Source organism: Mirounga angustirostris, unplaced genomic scaffold (genome assembly GCF_029215605.1).
Source record: "Mirounga angustirostris isolate CCGP_5_RB_7025 unplaced genomic scaffold, mMirAng1.0.hap1 SCAF_9, whole genome shotgun sequence".
Taxonomy (NCBI): Eukaryota; Metazoa; Chordata; class Mammalia; order Carnivora; family Phocidae; genus Mirounga; species Mirounga angustirostris.
Window position 1 is genome coordinate 72,596,541 of NW_026991717.1, and position 20,695 is coordinate 72,617,235.

General features: G+C 41.0%; 1 protein-coding gene across 1 annotated transcript; it reads right to left on the bottom strand.

The window, feature by feature from the left end:
• Positions 1 to 201: 201 nt before the first annotated feature.
• Positions 202 to 20,589, bottom strand: DAD1 (defender against cell death 1). The gene is made up of 3 exons (XM_045900516.3): positions 20,295 to 20,589; positions 10,912 to 11,086; positions 202 to 434 (listed from the first exon to the last, which is right to left on the bottom strand). Exons 1-2 carry the CDS (start codon positions 20,503 to 20,505, stop codon positions 10,956 to 10,958), a joined length of 342 nt encoding a protein of 113 aa, XP_045756472.1. The 5' UTR covers positions 20,506 to 20,589; the 3' UTR covers positions 202 to 434; positions 10,912 to 10,955.
• Between the last annotated feature and the right edge of the window lie 106 nt (positions 20,590 to 20,695).

Here is a 20,695-nt window from a genome sequence, read left to right on the forward strand (position 1 = left end):
AAAGACAAAGGACTGTCATTTCCCGGGGTTGTCAGCACTGCTTTTTGTCATTAACTTCAGATACACTTAATGAAAACAGGGAAGTAGATTCACAGTTGCAAGTTATCAGCTCCTAAAGAGCTTTGCAGAGGGACTGAGGGAAAGAGGGATTTTAATACCAATAATTAAAAAAAAAAAAAAAAAGAGCCAGAGGCACAGGAAGGAGTGGCATGGAGTATTTTAATTTGGAAGGCAAAAAGGTTACACTTAATGGGAAGCAGAGGTCATGGTAATAAATGCTCATTACAAAGCTGCTCTAACACAGAAGCAAGGGAGCTTCTCTGGGCTCTCCACCTACATTCCAAATCAGAATCGGTAACTATAAATCTGAAGAAAATCCACGTGTCCAAGTTGCCATCTCAAAGCTCTCAAGCAGAGGAAATCAAAAAGCGAACCTAAAAGAAAGAAGGAGAAAGGTAAGAGAGACATTCAAGGTTTTTAAAAATGTCTTAAACGATACTACAAGACAGGGCCCCAAATCCTTCAATCTAAATTCTGAACCCACAAAGATAATTATGGGGTTCCCAAATTCCAAACAGTATTTAAGCCAGCTAGAACAACCAGATTAAAGCAAATATTTTTCACAGAACATTTTATAAAGGTATCCATAAAAATGAATGTTCCAATCTGAATCCCAAGCACACCAAGGCAAAACTTACTAGGAATTGCAGGCGTGGGTTCTAACTCCAGCTCTGCAGTTAATAAGGTGCATGACTGGGGCGCCTGGGTGGCTCAGTGGTTAAGCATCTGCTTTCGGCTCAGTTCATGATCCCGGGGTCCTGGGATCGGGCTCCCTGCTCAGCGGGAAGCCTGCTTCTCCCTCTCCCACCCCCTCTGCTTGTGTTCCCTCTCTCGCTGTGTCTCTCTGTGTCAAATAAATAAATAAAATCTTCAAACAAAATAAATAAATAAGGTGCACGACTTTATACAAGTCACTCTGACCTCTCTAGCTCACAAACTCTTGGGAGGTGAGGGGGCTGCAACTTAGCCTAAAGGGCTTTTCTGGATGGAGAAAGCATACAAAGCACTAAATTTCAGTTGGAGAATAGGGGGTAAAAGGAAGAATTCAAGAGAGAAAAAGTAGAGAAAAATTCCCAATCTCAGATTTAACCAAGGACCAAAATAGAAGAAATAATTTCATTTTAATTGAACAATAGGTTATTTTTGGCAAGAAGGTGGAGGATAACTCTAGGAGAAGCAGCCACGTTGCTGCAGGCTGCACAAGATTGCGATCTGTACACTGTGAGACAGAGCCCTCCCCAGCAAACTCAGACTTCCTTTCCAGTCCCTCCACGAGAGCGGCCCGCCTAGTGCCCGGCAAGATGGGTGCGGCCAGAAAGTGACCCTTAGCCTTAGGGGCTCCAATATTTCTGGCCATCAGCAGCCATTTTTCCTGCACTGTGCCATTAAAATACTGCAATCTTCTCTGGGTGTCATGACTTGAAAAAGATGGGAAAACACTACCTTTCAGAAGAGCTGGGCTACCCTGGCAGGTTATAAGGCACCACACCTTATCTGTGTACTGGTTCTGGTGACCTGCAGATTCTAGCATCAGAGCTTAAAGGAAAGCTCTTATTAGACTTCTAGCCAGAGTGCTTTTATTTCACTAACAATGGTACTTAGAGAAATGATATAAAACTGTAGAAACATTCCTACATCAGAATTGTGAGAAAAAGAAAGAGCAAAAAACAGGGAACAAAAAGCATTCGCAGGCCAACCAAGAACAAACAGGCCTATTAAAACTCACCTATTCACTCCATCAAATTTTTTTTAAGATTGTGGTTTTTTTTTTTTTTTAAATAAGTAATCTCTACACCCAACATGGGGCTCAAACTCACAACCCAGAGATCAAGAGTTGCATACTCCATGGACTGAGCCAGCCAGGTGCCCTACTCCATCAAATTTCTTAAAGCAAACTCTCTGGCTACAGACTATGAGCTATGAATGCATCAGTTCTAATGGCCAAGGTGAGAGCAGACTAGAGCATAGGGCCATTTCAGTGAGGAGCCTTGACACAGAATTATAAAAGAAATCCTAGTTTAGTACAAAAGTCAAGTTCTGAGCTTCTCTGGTATTAAAACAGTGAAACAAATCCAAGATACTGCGGCTGGTCCATTTAGAAGGCAAAAATGACTCATGAGATTAAATCTCTTTGATAATGGTTTTCAGAAAATTCTACTTAACAAAGATGTGCTCCCTTCTTTTAAGACAAAAGTACATTTACCAGATACTATTCTAAAAGCAGAGGATCTAGGATTCTTTGAAATGTTAACTCAACAAAACTGGACTATGCAACAGCTCAGAAGAATGCTTCAACTGCTAACCAGGGAATAAAGGTTTCAGGAAACTAATAAAACTGCTTCCCATGAGATCGAGACATGCAAAATGGAAGAACCTACTGAGAAAAGTTCACATGACTTCGTCAGTCTATTTCACCCATGCAGAAAAGACCGTGCCATCTGATCAGTCTGTTCTCATCATCTTAAAAGAAAGCCAGGCACAACACAAAGTTAAAAATAATTATTCTCTGTATAGATACAAAAGATAATGCCAGACAGGGTCATTTCTATTTGGGATCTGTATTCTCCAGCAATGTCTCTATTCAGACACCAGCACTGGGCAGATACACTCAAATACTGATTTTCCTTCAAACCCATTTCATCCTGGATATCCTGGTCACCCAATTAATGATGGAATTAGAGAAAATGTGGTCAAGACCATTCTGCAGAAATTCTAGGTTCCGAGCTCAATCTGAATCACAATTTCAGAAGGCACAAATCATGTGTTTCTAAAGACGGCAGGAGCTTTGCAGATCAATTGGTCTGATCCTCTCTTTTTATAGATGAGGAAGCGATAACCTGATAGTTTAACAGATCTGTCCAGGGCTGTGTTAACACTGAAGCCACCAGCCATACGTGGCTATTTAAACTTAGTTAAAATTAAATAAAATTAAAAATGCAGTGCCTCAGTTGGTAGAGTATTTGACTTTTTTTTTTTTGAGCACGACGCAACTCTTGATCTCAGGGTTGTAAATTCGAGCCCCACGCTGAATGTAGAGATTACTTAAAAATAAAATCTTTTTATAAACAAAAAAAACAAAACCACGTGACTAGTAGCTACCATACTGGATGGCGCAGACTTAGAACACTTCCACATTGCAGAGTTCTACTGGAGAGCACTGAGCCTAACATCATCCTCTCTGGATAAAGTCAGATCTCCTGATCTGCATTCTCTTGCATGTCTTCTGAACCCAAGATGACCGACTTTGCAAACACATCTTTTTTTTTTAATTTATGAATGTATGTATGTATGTATGTATGTAATCTCTATACCCAATGTGGGGCTCGAACTCATGACCCTGAGATCAAGAGCTGCACACTCTTCCAACTGAGTCAGCCAGGCGCCCCACAGAAACATTTTAGATAGCCTGCCTTCATCTTTTCTTATCATCTCTCCTAAGTTTTTCCCACTGAGAAAAGATAAGTTTAATATTTTTAATGAAAACCTTTTAACAAGAAGATGTAGATATTCATCATCCAAAAGTCTCTGAATGTAATAAAGGAGAAGGAATATAAAAGTTTAGAGTCAAAATGTCTGTTATCAAGTTCCCACTCGGTCACTTATTAGCTCTAAAGCCTGGACAAGTTAATCTAAATTTTACTAGGGTTGAGAAGCCTGGCTGGCTCAGTCGGTGAAGCATGGGACTCTTGACCCTGGGGTCATGAGCTCGAGCCTCACATTGGATATAGATTTTACTTTTACTTTTTAAAAATGTAAATTTCAGGGGCGCCTAGGTGGCTCAGTGGGTTAAGCATCTGCCTTCAGCTCAGGTCATGATCCCAGAGTCCTGGGATCGAGCCCCACATTGGGCTCCCTGCTCAGCAGGGAGCCTGCTTCTCCCTCTCCCACTCCCGCTCCCCCTGCTTGTCCACTCTCTGTCAAATAAACAAACAAAATCTTTAAACAAATAAATGTAAATTTCACCAAGGTTTTGTGGGGCTTTTTTTTAAGACTTATTTATTTATTTGAGAGAGAGAGCACGCAAGCAAGGCAGGGAAGGGCAGGAGGAGAGGGGGAGAGAGAAGCTTTAACCTACTCCACACTGAGCATGGAACCCAATGCGGGGCTCAGTCCCACAACCCTGAGATCAGGACCTGAGCCAAAACCAAGAGTTGACACTTAACCGACTGCACCACCCAGGCACCCCTTCACCAAGGGTTAATCACCTCATGTGTAAAATGGGAATACTACTATTCAACTACCTCCATCATAGGGTGGACCATGAGGATCACATGGGTTAACGTTTCTAAGAGTGTATGTGAGTCTCACAAGCCTAATAATGTGATAAGTATAAAACATTTTATAAATGTTATCTAATTTTGTAAAAGGTCTTACACATTGTGCATTTTGTTACATACAGCCACACTAACTTTCCACCTCCTGTGAATGGATGATGGAAATCTGGTAATATGGATAAAAAGCAACAACTGATGAAAAAAAAAAAAACCAAGTTCAACTGATGATCCACACAAATGGCACGAATCACCTGACATACAATGAGAACTATCATGAATTCTAATAATCACAGGCTGTAGCAGCTGTAAGAGACTGATGAATATCCAGGCCAATTCCCTCACTGTGCAGACAGGGAAACTGGGCCTCAGAAACAAGCTTATGTGTCCAATCAACTAGTTAACAGAGCAAAATCTACAATGCAGGTCTTCCAATTTCTAGTCTCATGCTTACGCCCCACCCTACAGCCCTTCCTACGAATTTTTTCCTTGGCTTCTTTCTTCCACAGCATTTCCCATGTCTTAGCATCCATATAACTACTGATTTAGCTATTTTTATAGCACTTTCTTAGAGTTGAAATTATTTATTCATACACTCATTCAACAAACATGCACAGTGACTGTTAGCCCTGTGCTAAGCCTTCAGGAAATTCAAGAGTTCAGTGGGAGAGACAGGAAAGCGAATGAACAGTTTCATAACTCTTGGTTAAGGGCAGCATTAGTGATGTACACAGGGGGCCCCAGAAGAGAATCCTATACGACTTGGGGGCAGGGATGACACGGAGAAGGAATCATCCAAGCTGCAAGGACAGAGACAGAACGCAAGGAATTAGGGCAGTAATGAACTTCATAAACACAATACTTAATTATTTTTTTTATGGGTAGCTTTAAACAGACCAAATACAAAATAGAGCTCAATCACTAATTAGTCATTAATTAGTGGCTTTTTAGTAAATAAAATAAGCAGATTCAGGGTTTTAAGAATAATGGCTAAAGAATTCATCTCCTCCAACTGGAGAAAAAGGGGGTTGGGAAAAAAAAGATCATACTATGTGCTTAGCTCAAAATACGTTCCTCAAATTTAAAATAGTTCCCTTTCTGGGAACTTACTTGGTGGCTAGATCTAATTCAATATAAGATGAAATGTCAAAGAGAAAGTGGAATAAGAACTAAACAGCTCCCCCCAAACAAAAAATTAAAGATTATTACCAGTGGAAGTCATGATGGGAGCAAAAACGGGCCTAGAATGAACTAAAAAAAGGAGCTCTCGAACTGACAAGGTAAGAAAAAGAAACAAAGGGAAAATCTGTGGGTCTCCATGCACTTGAGGTCTTCCCTGGGTAACAAAATCCCTAAACCACTTTAGGATTGCATGACCTTTTGTGCCTTAACTCCACACTGCTCACCTCTGGTCAGAATGTAAAGCAACCCCCACCCAGCATCTAAGCCCACTTGGACCTCTGCTGCCCTCATGTGACTAGAAATAAACTAGATTTTATCACAAAGCTATCAGTGGTTTCCCCCCCACAACTCAACTTTTCTTTTGCTTCATAGTACATTCTCAGCATTTGAAACGTACAACCCCACTAGGTGGCAGCAGAGCCTAAAGAATAATATTTAGATTCCCTTCCAGAGGTAATTTTCTAGGACACTACACACTAGTACCCCCGTATTCCTAGTTAAAGTTACTGCAGTCTATCACAGGAGAAGCAGATGACCCACCTTCTGACATACTGTCAGGTAAACGTAGCCAAATGCTAGGTCACAGCGCCTACATCATTCCCCTCGTTTTATCTCATCATGTAGGCATTTTCTCATCTCACATCATCACAAGACGGGTGAACACAGGACAGTAAGAGATTCTGATCACACATTCACAAAACTTTAATTCCAGTATATTATTACAATTATTCTATTTTGTTAGTAGTAACTGTTATTAATCTCTTCCTGTGCCTGACAAACTGAACTTTATCATAGGTATATATATATATAAGAAAAACACTAGTATATGTAGGGTTCAGTACTACATCCACTGGGGGTCTTGGAATGTTTCCTCCACAGATAAGAGGGGACTATTGTACTTTACTGATAAATTCGAAAAGTCAACAGCAATTATTTGTAAATAGCACTGCCCGTCAGAGTTCTGTTCGGCCCAGTCCTGTCAGTCCCCTTGTTCCAACCAGGATTAAATACTATGAATTTTTAAAGATCTGTGGCCTCCATTATAAAAACAAAGCAACACTAACAAAATTTTAACAAGAGCATTTGAGCATTTGGCAAACAACCTCCCTCTAGGCTGAGCTTATTTCCAAGCTCAGGCTTGTCCCTTTCTGCCTGGTTCACTTTCCCTCAGATCCAGCGACCATGTATGTCATCAGGAATTTTCCTTCCCAAACCGTGACCCAATGTAGCTATGTCCCTCTTCTCTTCACTTCCCTTCAAAACCCCTTAGATAAGCTGACAATTTTTTTAAAAACTTTCACAAAGAGACATGAAGAAACAACACAGGAAATATTTAGATACTATGTAAATTTTAATATATTCAAATCTACTGAACTTCCGCATCAGACATTCATTCAAAGCAGATTTACAGCCACCTAAGTGACAGACACTGATCAACAACTCCGAAGCTCACGAGGAGCATTTTTTACTTTTGCATTTTCATTTTTATGATAATCTAAAAAAAATACCATGAGTGGGGCACCTGGCTGGCTCAGTCGGTAGAACATACAACTCCTGATCCCAGGGTCATGAGTCCGAGCCCCATGTTGGGTGTGGAGACGGCTTAAAAATAAAGTAATCTCAAAGTAAGTATCATTTAAAAAATAAAAACAAAAATAAAAAAATAAATATGAGTTGATTCTTGGCCCCTGGGACAGCCACCTATATAAACCAGTGCTGCCAACTGAGTGCTTGCAACCATAGGATGTGTTTTCAAAGACCACAAAGGCTGAAGGTTGGAAAAAACTATGTTAACAGACCTAGGTTTTACATTAGTCCTGGCTGAAAGAAACTGTCATGAAGCTCAGGTCTTATAGCAGAAGGAAGGAAAGGGACTAGAGAGGGATTCAAAGGGAACTTTAGCTCAATCTACAATGTCTAATCTGTTCAAAATCTTTTAAGATTTACTTATTTGAGGGAGAGAGAGAGAAAGTGCAAGCAGGAGCAAGGAGGAGGGGCAACGGGAAAGGGAGAAGCAGACTTCCCGCTGAGCGGGGAGCCTGAGGCAGGGCTTGATCCCAGGACCCTGAGCTTAACCAACTGAGCCACCCAGGAGCCCCTAATCTGTTCAAAATCTTAATTCCTCCTAGCGGTTGGTTACATTATTCTCTGTACTTTTCCGTATTTTTTAAACTATCATAGTAAGAGCAAAGAAGGAAAATGATAAGGGGAGAACAGTAATAACTAACTTTTTAAACACATTTCTTTAACACTGCAACTGTCAACTACTTTATAGTAAACGAACTTAAGAAAAATAGGGTATAAAAAAATTTTTCTGAAGTCAGACTGGATTTCTTACCTATAAATGGAATTAGCAAACCTATCCTCATGAGGTTATTTTGAAAATAAAGACACAGAACAAGAAGCATTTAAAGCCTGACCCATGGTGAGCTCTATCTGTTAATTTATTTACTTCTCCTTGAATAAATTTATCTTTTTAACTCAATGCCATTTTCTTTTGATCTGCCTTTTTCAGAGTAGCTGCTGGTTTTAAATGTCATCCCCCAATTCATGTAAGAGGAGTACATTATAGATGTTTATTCTTTTTACACCCAGCCCTCAATGTACTTGGCAGATATGGAGAATGTTCAATCTGTTTTGTTCTACCTTCTGAGTTGGTATAAATATTGAGAACTCACTTGGAAACGATTTTAAAAGTGTTTTGGCATACTATACATAGAGCTGAGTTAGAGGCACACAAGAAGGGTAAATTGATGTACGTTTAAAAAATATTAAAGGCAGGACAGTATAACTTATGTCAAATGAAAGATCTCTGTGAAAAACCTTTTGGGCAGTGTCCCAGAGAGGAGGATTTTTCAATGAGCACACGGTCTATAGAATGATTTAACACTGTACTCGGTCATTGGAGGATTTTGCCGTACCTTGGGCCCATAATTCCCAAATGAACAGGTGGCCATAAGATGTTAATATGGTCTGCAGTATGCAGTTCCTGCTGAGCCTGCTTTTTTGTCTCTGTTTTTGTCATAATTTTGAAATACTAAGCAGCAGAGTCCTCCTCCAATCACGACAGCCCTAGGAAATCATTTTCCATGATTTGGTATCTCCCTGAGCCTACAGAACATCCTTGAATTGTTTGCTCTGTTCCCTTCCTAAGCATACACATGACTCATCTAGAAAAAATAATTTTAGTAATCTAAAGTAAGGCAGTCAGAAGACTTAGGACCTTTCCAGCAAGGTTAATATCAGAGAGCCCATGAGTGACTCATGAGGTTTGCCAAGTGAAGGACAATGTTAGTGGTTTGGTTTTCTAGCTTTGGTCAAGGAGTTATTATTCTCAGACACTTTGTCTGCTGCCTCCACTCCCAAATGGCAAATAGCTCCCTTCTCTGGACTCCCACAGCACTGTGTTCGGATCTTTGGTGTGGCTTTAACTGTGAATTTTTTTTTTTAATTATTTATTTATTTGACAGAGACAGAGATAGTGAGAGTAGGAACACAAACAGAGGGAGTGGGAGAGGGAGAAGCAGGCTTCCCACCAAGCAGGGAGCCTGATGTGGGACTCGATCCCAGGACCCTGGGCTCATGACCTGAGCCAAAGGCAGACGCTTAACGACTGAGCCACTCAGGCACCCCATAACTGTGCTAAATTTTAACTGCTGTGTTTATACGCCTTCTCTCCTACTTTCCCGGTAACAAGGCACTGACTGGCACAAAGAAGGTGTGGTAAGGGGAGGGACAGGGGACAACTCAAGTCCTGACCAGGTGTCCAAAGAGCTAAATTGTATATAACTCAGCTCTATGTATAGTGTGCCAAAACACTTTTAAAATAGTTTCCAAGTGAGTTCTCAATATTTATACAAACTCAGAAGGTAGAAAGAGGGACACCGGGGTGGCTCAGTCGGTTAAGCGTCTGCTTTCAGCTCAGGTCATGATCCCAGTGCCCTGGGATCAAGCCCCATATTGGGTTCCCTGAACAGTGGGCAGCCTGCTTCTCCCTCTCCCTCTGCTGCTCCCCCTGCTTGTGCACTCCCTGTCAAATAAATAAATTTTTAAAAATTAAAGAATAGTAGAAAGAAGTACTTCTCAAACTTTTTCACTGAAATAAACCACAGAACTTACCACTACCAAAAATGAAACCTTACCTGAATTAACAGAACTGTTTTTGAGGCTATTATCAATAATGGAAAGAATTCACAGAACATTGTCAGTTAACAGATTCATTTATGCCAAAACTGATGTACAGCCCTTGTCACATTATTGCATACACTTTGTACATGGTTGCTAATTCATGCATTATATTGCTGATTAGTAAAAAATGATAGATTTCTAAGTAGTGACAGAAAGAGGTCCATTCTGGGAAATTCTTCCCCCAAAAAAGATAACGTTTCCTAAGTTCTTTTTTTGTCTGCCACCCAACAGCAACAACACTAAATTTTGTAGTGGAAAGGCACAGAAAAGAGCCCATTCATTCATCAGGAAGCTAGGTGGGCTACTGGAAGAGCACTAGGCCAAGAGCACCACTGGCTAAGGCACTACTTTGAAACCTCTTAGCTGTGTGGCCACGGAAGGCCCCCTTTTTCTCATATACAAAATAACAGCATCGACATACAGTTTGGAAAACACTCATGTACTTCTCAGAGATTTAGGATTCTGCCTGGAAGGGAGGGATACAGGGAAGGGCATATCACCCCTGAAAGAAAGACCAAGCAGAGAGGGCTTCTCAACTCTGTCAATCAGAACAATTCTGGCACCATTGCCGTTTTACACACTGAGATTCTACGTAAGTTTATTTAGAAAATAAGGAGCTCTACTGTGAATAAAGGGAAAATGGCAAATGAACCAAATGACATCTCATCCTAGATTTTAAAGTCTTCTCCCAAGCTAATCCAATATCTTCATTTATTTCCACTTCAGCACACAAATTATTAGTAAGTGGCCATAGTCATTCATTCAGCATATACTGGATGCCTACCAGGTATAAGCACTAGACTAGGTACCAGGGGGGACAATGGCCCCGCATTTAAAGTTATCTGAGATCAAAATCAGAAAAAAAAATTACAGAGCAAATCTACAGGCAGAAGCTACAATTTACGTCTCTCCCAAGACCTTAGTTGTTTTCATGGAGTTATTGATGTAGATATTAATGTATTAGCTACAGGCAAACTTATTTTGTTATCTTAATGATCTGCAAAACAGTGAAAAGGGAAGGCAATGACCAAGAAAGGCAGCACTGATGAATCATGATGATATTAATGCATACTTTGCATTCTTATAGAAAATTCTTCCAAGTGTCTTATCAGCAATATGGGAACCTTGGTAACCATAATCAAAACCAGCCACACTCAATTTCTATTCCCAAAATCAACATTACAGGACAAGGGATATGATCAGTACTTACATTCTTCTAGTCTCCTACTCCCCAATTAAATAAATGGGAATAATTCAGCCAACGAAGTTCATTACAACAAGGTGCAGGATGGTGCTGGCAAAGAGAAAATCAGCAAAGGCTCGCTCTGGGGAGATGCCTTGGAAATCCGCTTTGTTCTGTGGGTTGATCTGTATCCTGAGGCAAACTGCACAAGAAGCAAAAGATGAAAACGATTATCTAGAAATATAAAACAAGTATGACCGCTAATGAACACACCCATACCCTATGTCCCAATAATTCTAACAGAAATGATACGTAAGTGCATCCAAAGGAATGATACCCATGATAGCCCCAAACTAGAAACACTCTAAATGTCTCGCAACAGTAAAATGGGTAAATTATGGCATATGCACACAATAAAATACCATTTAGCAGTAAAAACGAACTTCACAATATGGATGCATTCCACAAATACCAATGTTAAGCAACACAACTCAGACACAAAAAAGACATGCTGTATGATTCCATATATATAAAGCTTAACACGAGGCCAACCAATCTATGGTAATACAGGCCAGGATAGTGGTTTTTATCTTTCACAGGAGGAGGAATGACTAGGGAAGTACAAGGAGGAGGTCTCTAGGGTGCTGGGAACGTTCTGTAGCTTGCTCTGTGTGCTGGCTAGATGGGCAAATTTAGGAATTCATGATTATACACTTATGTTTTACGCTCTTGTTAAAGTTAAAAGAAAAAAATATGACTTCTCAGGCTAAAAACCAAAAGCTTACTCAGAAAAAGATACATATAACCAAAATATCTTCAGAACTCTCTCATCTCCCGATTTAAGTTTATAATTATACCTCAACTGGGATGCAGGTGAGGCAGTAACAAAGTAACAAAGCTGGGCTGAATGACACAATGTTGTAAAACTGTGAATTATTTTCTAATAAAATGTGTATAATATTGGAAAGCACACAGTATAAATATAAGATGCTAATCTATGAGGACCTCATAATTATAAGCTGTGATCTTAAAGTTCTAGCAGCTGCTCCTCTCAAAAAATGCAAGAGACCTAAACTATATAACCTTGACAAAGAACTTTCTCCTGCCACATTCTACATCCTTGAAGATGCCAACCTGATACATTAGCCACGGTCACCACCTGACATGAAAAGGAAGCTCCAAGAGTACACTTTCCCAAAATATCATTATGCCTGTGTTAAATAATTACGCTACTTAAGAAAACCCAAATTCGCTTCAGGCTAGCATCCATTCCATCACAATCAAGAAAGAAAACTGAACTGACATCTAACCCAAAGATCAGAAAACTACCAGACTAGCTCTCCAGAGGCCATTACCACGGCAACAGTTTTCATTATGTCTAAGCATGTAAACACTGTGGAAACACCACTGATCTTTTCAAGCACCTGGATCCTTCAAAATATGAAGGACATTGATTGAAGCAAGGACAACCAATTAAAATCCTGCTGTGGAGAGGACAGACTGGTTCATCCATTTGGGAGAGCTGGCAATATCCATTAATATTTAAAATGTTTTTACTTTTTGAATAAGGAATTCATCTCACAGAACAAAGAATTTCTAACAGCATGTTCATAAAGTTGAAAAAAAGTGAAGAGAGTCCAAATGTCATCAAGGGGATTATTTCAATAAATTACACTACAGACATGCAATGAAATCCCATGCAATTATTCAAAAAAAAAAAAGAAAGAATTCTCTACATGCTGACAGTAAAAATATCCAAGATATATTAGTGGAAAAAAAGCCAAAAAATTATTCCATTCCATATTTCTCTTAAGAAAAAAATAGGTATCATTATTTTCTCATTTCTTTTAGTTGAAACCTAGGAAAAATTTGGAGAAAGAGACACCAAACTATTAACAGTGGCTATTGAGATGGAGGGTAGAGATAGAGTAGTGTTTCAGGAAATATGAGGGTCAAGAGAAGCTCTCCAGGAGGGTGAGTAAGGTAATGAACTGATGTGTATGGTTACCGTGGTCAGTCACCCAGCTTATTTTAATGACAACATAAGAATAAAAGAGTCCTATGGAGATGGAAAAGACCTTCAAGTTATAAAGACCAACACCCATTTTGATTCATAATGCCCAAGAGGAGGTGGGGGTGGGCATACTGGGGGAGGCTGCATGATCACCTGGGAAGTTTTCCAAAGTATACTCATCGCGTCCAGAATCTGACAAGCCTTCCCCAGGTGGAGAATTACAAACCTTCCAGAGCCTGTGTTACTGACAGGGGTGTCCTATCCCTCAGATGCAATGGGATACAAAAATGGCAAAGTCTGTTGAAAAAGCTCCTCCACTTAATGATCCTTCATTCTCTCCCTAAACACTTCCAAAGATGGAAAGAAATTTACTACCTCCTAAGGGAACTTGCTTCATTTAAGCAGTTCTAATTTAATCTATCTCCTTAAATGCTCATTCATCCAGCAAAGTATTTACTGAACATCTATTATGTGCCATGCATTGTCCCAGGTGCTGGGAACATGGCACAGAACAAGAGTCTGGCTCCCAAGAAACTTACACTTTAGTAGAGAGAAACATATAAGTAAGCAAATAAACAAGAAAATATCACGTAGTGATATGTGCTATGAAGAAAATAAAAGATAATAAGAGAGTGACTGGGAAGCTATTTTTATTTGGTAGTTGCAGGAGATCTCTCTAAGAGGTGCTACTTAAGACCAAAATTTGAAAGACAGGAGCCAACCATGCAAAGATCTGCGGGTAGAGCATTCCAGGTAGCAAGAACAGTCTTGGCATGTTCTAGGTTTAACAGGTCAGACTAACTAGACTACAGTGATTAAGGGCAAGAGGGAGACAAGGGCCAAATCCTGTTAAGCTTCAGGAAAGAGTCTGGATGTAGTTCTAAGTGCAACAAAGCATTTCAGAGTTTTGAGCAGATGAGTAAAATAATCTGATTTATAATTGTTAAGGTTGCTAGAACTGCAGCAGAGAGTGGTTTATGGAGTTAAAGAGAAAGAGGAACTGCATAGGAGCTGAAGGGTCAGGTAATGGTAGTAAAAATGAACCGAAGAGATACAGGCTATATTTTGGAGAAGACAGGGCTTGCTGATGACATGGATGTGGGAAGTAACAGAAATAAGGGATCAAGGCAACCTCCTAAAGTTTTGGCTTCAACCAACGTACTGACTGGTGAAGAGGCAGATGGCTGGGTGGAAAGGTTCAACTTGGAGTTTCTTTTTTTTTTAAAGGTTTTTTATTTATTTATTTGACAGAGGGAGACACAGCTAGAGAGGCAACACAAGCAGGGGCAGTGGGAGAGGGAGAAGCAGGCTCCCCGCCGAGCAGGGAGCCCAATGGGGGGCTCAATCCCAGGACACTGGGATCATGACCTGAGCCGAAGGCAGACATTCAACGACTGAGCCACCCAGGCGCCCCTCAACCTGGAGTTTCATATCAGACATCAAGTGAAGTTGTCAAGTGGGCAACTGGATTTACTAATTTGGAATGCAGGGAATGGGTAAGAACTAAAAACATAAATGTGGTAAACTGTAGTTATATAGACATTATTTAAATTCATCTATGGAAAAGAATTAGAGAACACAAGGGGTCTAGCACCATGTCCTCAGACTGAGAAGCACCTAGCACAAAGAGTAGGAAGGAAAAACCAATGAGGTGAGAAGGAACAACCAGGAGAGTGTAGTGCTATAAAAGCTTCAAGAAGAAAGTCCTTCACAAAGAAGACAGCAACCAACTATATTAAATGCTAAATGCCACTGTGCATTCAGGCAAGGTGAGGGAAATGGCCATTAGATTTGGCAAGATGGCAAGAGTAGTTTAGCCGGAGTGGTGAAGACAGACCACAAGAGTGGGGTGAGGAATGAATGAAAAGTGAGAAAGCAAAAAGAGCAACTAGACTATTCTTTCATGGCATTCTCTGATGATTGGGAAGAAAGAGAATGGCAGCTGGAGGGGTATCTTAGGCCAAATAAACATTTTTTTATTTGGACAATATTATAGCATGCTCATATGATGGGAATGATCCAGCAGAGATATTAATAATGCAGAACGGAAAGATGATCGCAGAGGTTCAGAGTCCCTGAGGGAGCAAGAGAACATCGGCTCTTCTGCCCAAGTGAAGGAGTTGGCATTGGACAGGAAAGGAACACACCAACCATTATCATGGGAAGTAAGTCAAAGAGTAAGGGGGTACCAGTGCAGATGAGCTGCTATGATCCCTCGCTGGGAAGACGAAAGGATTCCTGTCTACCTTTTTAGTAAAAATAAATAAATAAAACAAGATCATCAACTGAGAACAAAGGAAAACAGGAAATACGGAAGAGTTAAGAGAGAAGTTATGATGCATATTTTGGAAAAGCAAACATATGAGGGAAGTATTATAGGACCACTGAGCAAAGCTGAGTGCCCATGTGTATTCCTATTTTCACCAAGACTTCTCCATCACAGCACTATATCCAATTATCTGTCTGTATCTCCCACTAGGTTATAAACTCAGGGACAGCAGAGACCATGTCTGTGTGTCTCACAGCTCATCCTCAGTACCTTGGCAGAGAATCTGGCACATATATTGGATGCCTACCAGGTATAAGCACTAGACTAGGTACTAGGGGGGACTGCTTAGTATTCACTTACTTATTATAGGTGCAGTCACAATTTAACATATACAGTGTTAAGCAGTAACAATGCAGAGATGAAAAGACAGCCCCTATCCTCAAGGGGCTCACCTTCCAGAAGAAAGACACGCAAACAAATACAGCACAGTATCACTTCCCTCCCTCCCACCCTTCCTCCCTACCTCCTTCTCCCCCACAGACAGGTGAAACAGAAATACAGAAAAAAAGGCCCAAATATGCTGGAAGAGTCAGGGAAGGGTTCCAAAGGGAAGCAGCACTTGAGCTGAGCTGTCTAAGAAGTGAAGGAATTTCCCAGGCAGTCAAGCAAAGGTAAAATAGCTTGAGACATCACAGCATCTTCAGAGAATACCAAGTAACTCAGTAATGCGGGGGTATAAAGTACAGAAGAAGCAGAGGTAAGAGATGAAGCTGGAGATATGGATGGGACCAGAGCATGAAAGAACCTGGTGCCACAAAAAAGATTTTTAACTTTTCACTGGGAACCACAAGACTGGTATTTCCACAGGGAGTGGCATGATCACATTTGCAAGTCACATCAAGCCTGGGAGACTAGTGAGGAAGGTTACAGTGGTCTAGATAAAAGGTACTGAGAGCCTGAGTCACCAACGATGGAGAGCTAGCAACAGCTATGAAAGATTTAGAAACAGGACTCTCAGGCACAAGGTTAGCAAACCTCCAATCTCTTGGAGAGCAATTATGGTAGATAATACTAGGGCCCATAAATCTGACAGATAATGCCCAAAGAAATGCTGGACCCCAGTCCACATGGACCAATAGCTCCCATGAGATAGAAAATACTCTGGATTAGGTGTCCTTGCCTTTCAAATTCACACTGCTTTTGGATTTATAAACTGGAAGAAACAAAACTATTTTTTTTTAAATCCAAAAAGCCTGGGTGGCTCAGTCGATTAAGCATCCAACTCTTTATTTCAGCTCAGATCATGATTTCAGGGTGGTAAGATCCAGCCCCACATCTGGCTCCCTGCTCAACAGGGAGTCTGCTCGAGATTCTCTCTCTCTCCCTCTGCCCCTCCCCTCCTCTCAAGCACACTCGCTCTCTCTCAAATAAATAAATCTTTTTAAAAAATCCAAAACTGTTTCATATAGAGAATAAAATAGACAAAAGTTGTAAAAATGACTTAACTGATTTCAAGATCAAAGACTTATTTAAAAAGGTCTTCATGTTTTCTACTTATCGCTCCTAAATAGCACTCTGAATGAGCAGAAAGAGGAATTTCACTTAGGCAAAAAAGGAAACTAGAAGGGCTGCCAACACGGGAATGATACCCTAACAAAGGGACAGATGTCCTCAGCTAGAGATATCTAACCATAAGATAAACAGTCAGCTGCTAAGGAAATCTGAAATTTGTCTTTTAAAGCTTACTATACTTTACACTGTTGATCCAAAAAAGAAAAAAAATTTCAATGGCAATTTTCTATCTCTGGCTCCTTCTTAAAACCATGGGTAAGTCTCCCAGCCATAAGGGAGTAGAAGTAAACAGATCATTTCCAGAGACCAAATAACACCAGGCTTTTTTTAAAGTGTGATAGCATTCTATATTGGTTAAAAATATACTGATCAATTTTCAAAGAGCATATGCTTAATTAACACATGCAGAAGGAATGGAAGAAAACAGACTGCCAAAAAGAAATCAGGAAACCAAACTAAACAACTTTTCCCTCCAATTCATCTAGTGTAGGCTAACACAATTCTAAGTCTCTCCCTTACTCAAATTAAAGAAAAAAAAAAAGGTGGGCGGGGTAAGCGCATGGCTGGCTCAGTCAGAAGAGCATGCAACTTTTGGTCTCAGGGTTGTAAGTTCGAGCCCCACGTTGGTGTAGAGATTGCTTAACTAAATAAATAAATAAACTTTTAAAAATAAATAAAATTGAATTTAAAAATAAAATAAAATCCTTAGATGCTTTCCTATTACCTACAGAATAAAATCCTTGGCCTGGCCCTGTCAAAGCTCTAGCATCCAGCACTACCTAAACCTTCATCATTATCTCCTACAATTCCCATTCTCCAGCTAAACAGGCCTCCTCCCTTCTCTTCCAACAGGAAACCAACCACCGGAAAATGAGAAACCCAGCACAGTAAATAAGGTACAAGGCTTCCCTTCCCAATAATCACAACAAAGGATAAATTCCAAATTTCAAATTTCCCATTAAAACATCTCCTGTTGAGGATCTGGGCTAACAAATGGCACAAAAGTTAGGATCTAGTAAGGGCAATGCTGTCGAAAGAAATGCAAATGATACCTTTTGATGGTAACCATAGATCGTCAGGAATCCTTCCTTTTCCTGAAGCGACTTTCATTTCTCTGGCCCAATTACCTGTTATCTAACAGCTCTGGAAATCCCAGTCCCCCATACTGATTCCACTATTATTGTGCCCTTTCACTAGACATTCTCTTCAAAGACTGGGGAGGAGGGGAGTCTGCCAACTCATTTTTAGCTACAACAGCCTCAAAAGCAGGACTTGGCATAAGAAAAAATTATCTGTTCAAAGAAATCTTCTGGTTTTATCACACTAATAATCTACAACTGTAGTCCACACCCACTCTTCAGTAAATCACACTCTTCCATGTAGTCCTGAGGAGGCATTCTTAACCTTAAGAGGCTTATGAAGCCAGGGTGACTTCAGCAAGAAACTTTCTTTTCAATCAACTTAGACCCCACCCCATTCCTACTCTCACAGACCTGGAAGACAAAATCATCAAACAAAAGTCACTAGAGGTTCTCAAAATTCCTTCTGCAGTCTGGATAATAAAATTCTTAGTCACAAACAGTCCGGATTGGGAGGGGGGGTGGAGGGAGCAGTGGAGACGTGGGGGTGCGGGGTAGGAAGTCAGGAATCTGAAACAAAAAGGGTAGCTTATCTGATGTATATGGCGGTGGTAACATTTGAACTCCTGATAGCCAGGATGCTGCCACAGAGAACCGGGTCTTGGTCATCTAGTACAAAACTCAAAGATCATGGGCGCCTGGGTGGCTCAGTTGGTTAAGCGACTGCCTTCGGCTTAGGTCATGATCCTGGAGTCCCGGGATCGAGTCCCGCATCGGGCTCCCTGCTCAGCAGGGGGTCTGCTTCTCCCTCTGCCCTCTTCCCTCTCGTGCTCTTTGTCTCTCATTCTCTCTCTCTCAAATAAATAAATAAAATCTTTAAAAAAAAAAAAACAAAACTCAAAGATCATATGAAATATCCAGTTAACAGGCTATTAACTCTACAACTCCAGACCAGACTAGTGCACATGTCATTAAGTCCTTAGGCTTATTTTAAGTTCTGAAAGAGAAGGTAGAGTAACCCTGGTATGAGCCTGAACTAACGTTTGTGTAAAAAGCATTCCATACATCTATAAGCAGAGAAGCACTATAAATGATTCTAAAGCTATATTTTGTCTATGCCCCAACTAGACTGTAAACTCACTGAGGACAAGAAACATAAACATGATGCACCCTCAAAGCCAGTATCTTGTATTAGACTCAAAATACAATTGATGGTCTGACTGATAATAATCACACTGGAAAAAAAAAAAAAGAGTTCTGCCATGTTCTCAAGGTCAGAGAGAAGGCAATACCACTGACTGGACAGGCCCATCTGGTGGCCACCTATAAAGTGGACTGGCTAACTCTGATGGGCCAGGCCTGAACTTAGTATTCACTTGAGTTCTTACTGGACCAGAAAGGTCAGATTTTGGCAAAAAATTATGGACAGTAAGCTCTTGTTAAATATGGCAGTCTACAAGGTATCAAATGCTGGGCTTCGGAATAATACTGCTAAAATAGAGCTATGTGTTGGGGCGCCTGGGTGGCTCAGTCGGTTAAGCGACTGCCTTCGGCTCAGGTCATGATCCTGGAGTCCCGGGATCGAGTCCCGCATCGGGCTCCCTGCTCAGCAAGGAACCTGCTTCTCCCTCTGACCCTCCCCCCTCTCGTGCTCTCTGTCTCTCATTCTCTCTCTCAAATAAATAAAATCTTAAAAAAATAAAAAATAAAAAAAATAAAATAGAGCTATGTGAATAAAACTTGAGTTCAGGACAATGAAGTAACAGCTTCATCCACAAGAAATTAGTAGGAGGGTTGCCTGGGTTGCTCAGTCAGTTCAGCATCTGCCTTCAGCTCAGGTCATGATCCTAGGGTCCTGGGATCGAACCCACATCCGGCTCAGCAGGGAGCCTGCTTTTCCCTCTCCCTCTGCCTGCCACTCCCCTGCTTGGCTCTCTCTGTGTCAAATAAATAAATAAAATCTTAAAAAAAAAAAGAGAGAGAAAAGAAAGAAGTAAGAGCAGCTAAAAGCCAAAGTCACGTAAAGGCTGATTCAACAAGCAAACCACCTATATATTTCTTACACTGTTCACTGAACCGTTTCACTAGCGGTTAGCAGTGATTAGGCCGAGGTGACAGAGATGCTTCAGAGTTGGGTTTTCCACTTTAAAGGTCTACCAACTTTAAATGTATGTTAAAGCTAAGTGGAAGTTGAAATGGAGTTTTCCTGGACCAATATGAAGTGAAGTGGATCATCAAGTTGAGCAGCATGAAGGGGGTTTCTCCAGAATTCCATCTCCTAGGCGGCTGTTTGGTATTAGACTTGTTGCAACCTTTCTGAGCCTCAATTTCCCCACTCACAAAAGAGGGCAATGCAGGCTCCTCTCATAACTTCACGAGGCGGTGATCTGATATAAAAGACAGTGCTGTGGGAATAAAAGCAGCGCACCAAAGGAAACACATTGTTATATACTGCGATTACGTATAGAATCATTACCCGCTAGGATGAAGCTCCCCACACAAGAGATGAAGCCCGAGAGAAAAGAGTTGAAGGGGAAGGTCCCCACGAGGAGACAATAACCGAATTGCAGCGCCCCGGTCAGCAGTATGTACAGGAGGTACGCGTCAAGCAACTTCAGACGCTGGGGAGTGGAGCTCAAGTACTCTTCCAAGAACCGCGAGATGACCGACACTACCGACGCCGACATGACTACACAATCGGTTCTCCGGCCTGCGATCCCCAAACTCCTGGCGAAATAACGACCACACCGGATATACCCTTGGCGCCTGCGCACCGCTGTAGCCCAGCTCCACCCCCCCGCCCCCCATTTGTCCTTTGCGCAGGCGTATACGCAGGCCAGGGCGCGAAACAACTAATGCGCAGACGCAGAGTACATC

Bases quoted from the DNA above. Each gene is read 5' to 3' on its own strand.
- DAD1 (XM_045900516.3), bottom strand. From the start codon at position 20,505: ATGTCGGCGTCGGTAGTGTCGGTCATCTCGCGGTTCTTGGAAGAGTAC. The intron at 11,087-20,294 runs GTAATGATTCTA...CTTCTTGTGCAG, and splicing joins GGGGAGCTTCATCCTAGCGG to TTTGCCTCAGGATACAGATC.